The sequence below is a fragment of the Anoplolepis gracilipes genome, chromosome 9 (genome assembly GCF_047496725.1).
Source record: "Anoplolepis gracilipes chromosome 9, ASM4749672v1, whole genome shotgun sequence".
Classification (NCBI taxonomy): Eukaryota; Metazoa; Arthropoda; class Insecta; order Hymenoptera; family Formicidae; genus Anoplolepis; species Anoplolepis gracilipes.
Window position 1 is genome coordinate 4,079,529 of NC_132978.1, and position 3,661 is coordinate 4,083,189.

Here is a 3,661-nt window from a genome sequence, read left to right on the forward strand (position 1 = left end):
TGCTTGCTATGTGAATAATTTATTCAAGGATACACCGAAACGTGAGATCGTCGTGCTTTGATTGCAACTATCGAAAGCATTCCTGTTTACGTTATCGTGTCTGCACTGTAATCGAAATCGTGCGAAGAGCCGAAAACCGATGAATACAGAAACAAGACATATCAATGTTTAAAGATACAGAAACCTTGGAATATTCGCTTCGCGAATGATAGATATTTTTCGTGCGAGGAAATATGCAATCACTGTGAGTATAAAAGGACAGTTTCGAATGAAAATAATTAGTCGTGTGCCATTACTTAGCACAAGTATTAAAGTGGTTATGTGTGCTACATAAGACATTATTGCAAATAATCATCATGGCACAAAAGCAGGTTTTATCTGTGATCTTCTTAGCGCTTCTTTCTGCCAATGTACGTATATATCACATTTCTAATACCTAATATTTTATAGTATAAAAAGAAGTGAACATAATTAAATTTAATGTTATAATATGATTTTTTTAAATATTAAAATTGCATCGTGTAAGACTGTTATGACTTTAAATACATTTCATATTAATAAATATTAAACTTTAATTTTAACCTAACTGAAAAAGAATATGTATTAATCAATAATATTATAAGATGATTTAAAAACATCTCGATGCATAAAAATAGTAAATTAAAATGATAAGCTAAATAAAAAATAATATAGTAACCGATTAAAATGTTAATATTTTATAATTTTATAAAATAAAATTTTTTATATATATATATATATGTATACGTGTATGTAAAAAAAGAAATTATTATAAAATATAAACACTTGAAACTCTAGATGTTCATGAAAGTAAACCAGTGTTTTTTCTTGTGAATACTCATTTAGAGAAATTCGAATATTTTATGTAATATGATAAAATAAGGTAGTATTTTCTTAAAGAAATAACTTTAAAATATAAAATAAAAATATTATATAAATTTCTGAATTACTTTATAAATTTTTAAATTATTTTTATTTGCATTATATTATGATATTAAATATACTGATTTGATATTAAATACTACTGTGCACAGTAATATTTATTTTAAATTCTTATAGGTATATAATATATACTATACATAAATATATAATATATAATATATATAATATATAATATATATACTTATAGATATACATATATTGTACTATTTACTATACTACTAGTTTAATTGATTTAATTATATTTTGTAAATTATTACAGGTGATACAAGCAAATGTGTTACCACTAGGATTCTGGCATCATGAAACTCTGCCCAGTTTTATAAATGTCCTAGATATACCCAGAATTCGCAATTTTGCCTCATCAGCGGCTAGTGCGGCATCAAATGCTTTCAGATCGTACGTCGCTGACTTTCCTGGTCGCTTAAACGATCTTCCAAATTCCGGACCCCATTGGGATTTACTGAGAGGTTTAATCAATCGAAGAATACTATCGGGTTTTACAAATCCAGCAATTTTACACGGAGCTGCAGACACTGTTGCAGACACTGTTGTATCAAGTGTTTTGCCTAACGATTATGCAAGCTCAGGTCTCTTCGGAAGAGGTCTTTTAGGAAGAGGTCTTTTAGGAAGAGGTCTTTTAGGAAGAGGTTTCATAGGAAGACGTCTTTTAGGCAATTATGGAGTAGGAAATCTTGGTGGTGGTGGTGGTGGTGATGCGGCATCAGCTGGAGCTGCTAGTGCTGTTGCTTAAGTTTAAATTTTTATTCTAAAATATTTAAACTAAAACTATCAATTATACTATGTATCACAGTTTATATATATTACATATATAATATTTTTAATATATTTACTGAATAAGTCTATCGAGAGTATAAAATACTGTAACATGTCATTTCAATGTTTTGTTGTAATCGCAAAATATTTGTTTATTGACATAAAAATTAAAATATATTCTTGTGATAAATACCGAGATAATGTTAATTAATGTAATATAATTATATGTCCTATTCATTTTTTATTAGATTGATTTTTGAAATTTATAAGCAACTTTTACTTCTAACTTATTTATTATTTTTACAAAAAGAAATAGAAATTGAACAATTAAACATTTATTATTATACTAAAATATTTTTATATCCTTAATATTAGATATCAATAATTTAAATAAGATGCAAAATTATAAAAAAATAAATATCTTTAAATATATCACATTAATAAAAGTCAACATTTACATATTATTCTAGAATTATTAATATTTACTTATTTTATTTATACTTTAATTTCATATTTAATTTTTATACTTTAATTTGAGTATCTTATATATAAACAAAAATGTTTTTTTTATTTTATTATTTCTTCCTAAAAAAAGCTATACATATAATTGCGATTTACATATATATACCATTGCGATATTTACAGATGTATTCTGTAAATTTTGTTTCAATTAAAGCGGAGAAAAAATCGATTGCGTTTGTTAGCATGTCGTTTCTATTTACACTATATAGGTCAGAAGAAGTTTACACGTAAAAAAGACCGTCTTTGATTTAAATTACGGTTAAAAGCTGAGACCTAGTATAACATGTAGCCTAAATATATTTACTTAGTAAAAGTAGAACGTTGACAAACGAGTTTCCGGTGTAAGGTTTACATTGCTCGTACGCTAGCTCGTTTCACGTTTACTTAAAACTACTAGCTTGTTAATTGCACCACACCTTATTTGCAACATTTTAATTGCAATATAGTTTTAATAAGTTACTGTATAAATTTTTAAACGATTTTATTATACTCTGTCCTTGAATAATTTGATTTATTATTAAAATATTGCATGTGTATGAAAAAATCAAAAATAATAATAACAGACTGCGTTTTCCAATAAGTTTTTATTGCTTGTTCCACGTGCACAGAAATGATTGCAAAACGGGTATATTGTTATAAATTTTAATTAGCAAGAGTATTGCAACATTTATGTACACAGAACCGGCGATAAATTCCATCGACTGTAACAGTTAAGAAAGCAATTAACGGTCGCCAATGCCAACCAGTAACGCTATCTTACTGTCCTTGCACAAGTCATTTTCTTCCTGATATGTACTTCGATCGTAACTACTTGCATTATGTAGCTCTAGAATTTTTTAAATTATTTTTTATTTCTTACCATTTATTAAAAATTGAATACAATAATTATTTAATTTAATAGAAATTTCAAAAAATGAAATAATATCCAATGAGTAACTGTATAATTGTTAGTGCGATTATCTAAATTGCGTACATTAAATACACGGTACACAATTTTAAAATCCCAGAAACTTCTATTGTTAGTATATTATTTATACGATGCGATATATATAAATTAATAGTCGAAGAGAAAATTACGAAATGTCCGGAAATCCTATCTAGTAGCAGTTGGAACTGGTTTCTGTAACTGCAGTATTTCTCGATAGCGTTATTTTCATACCAAATAACTTTCGAATTTCCAGATATTTTGTTTAACGATATATTTTCTACTATAAATTATGACAATTTCATATTTTTGTATTTAATTTGTATTTTTGTATTTTCTTTATAACAGTATAATAACAGTTTTTAAAATAATGATTATAATACATCGTGCTACAATCACCGTCGTTTGAAAAGATAAGATAGTTTAAACATGTTTTTCGGTATTGGCGATCATAGATAGATATATGCAGTAGGAAAACTG

At 26.3% G+C, this 3,661-nt stretch overlaps 1 protein-coding gene across 2 annotated transcripts; it reads left to right on the forward strand.

The window, feature by feature from the left end:
• The first annotated feature begins 268 nt into the window (after positions 1 to 268).
• Positions 269 to 1,960, forward strand: LOC140669573 (uncharacterized). Of its 2 annotated transcripts, XM_072899561.1 has the most exons (3): positions 269 to 410; positions 1,220 to 1,562; positions 1,593 to 1,955. In XM_072899561.1, exons 1-3 carry the CDS (start codon positions 357 to 359, stop codon positions 1,709 to 1,711), a joined length of 516 nt encoding a protein of 171 aa, XP_072755662.1. In that variant the 5' UTR covers positions 269 to 356; the 3' UTR covers positions 1,712 to 1,955. The 2 variants fall into 2 exon arrangements, with proteins under 2 accessions (XP_072755662.1, XP_072755661.1); XM_072899560.1 differs by having other exon boundaries at positions 1,220 to 1,960.
• The last annotated feature ends 1,701 nt before the right edge of the window (positions 1,961 to 3,661 follow it).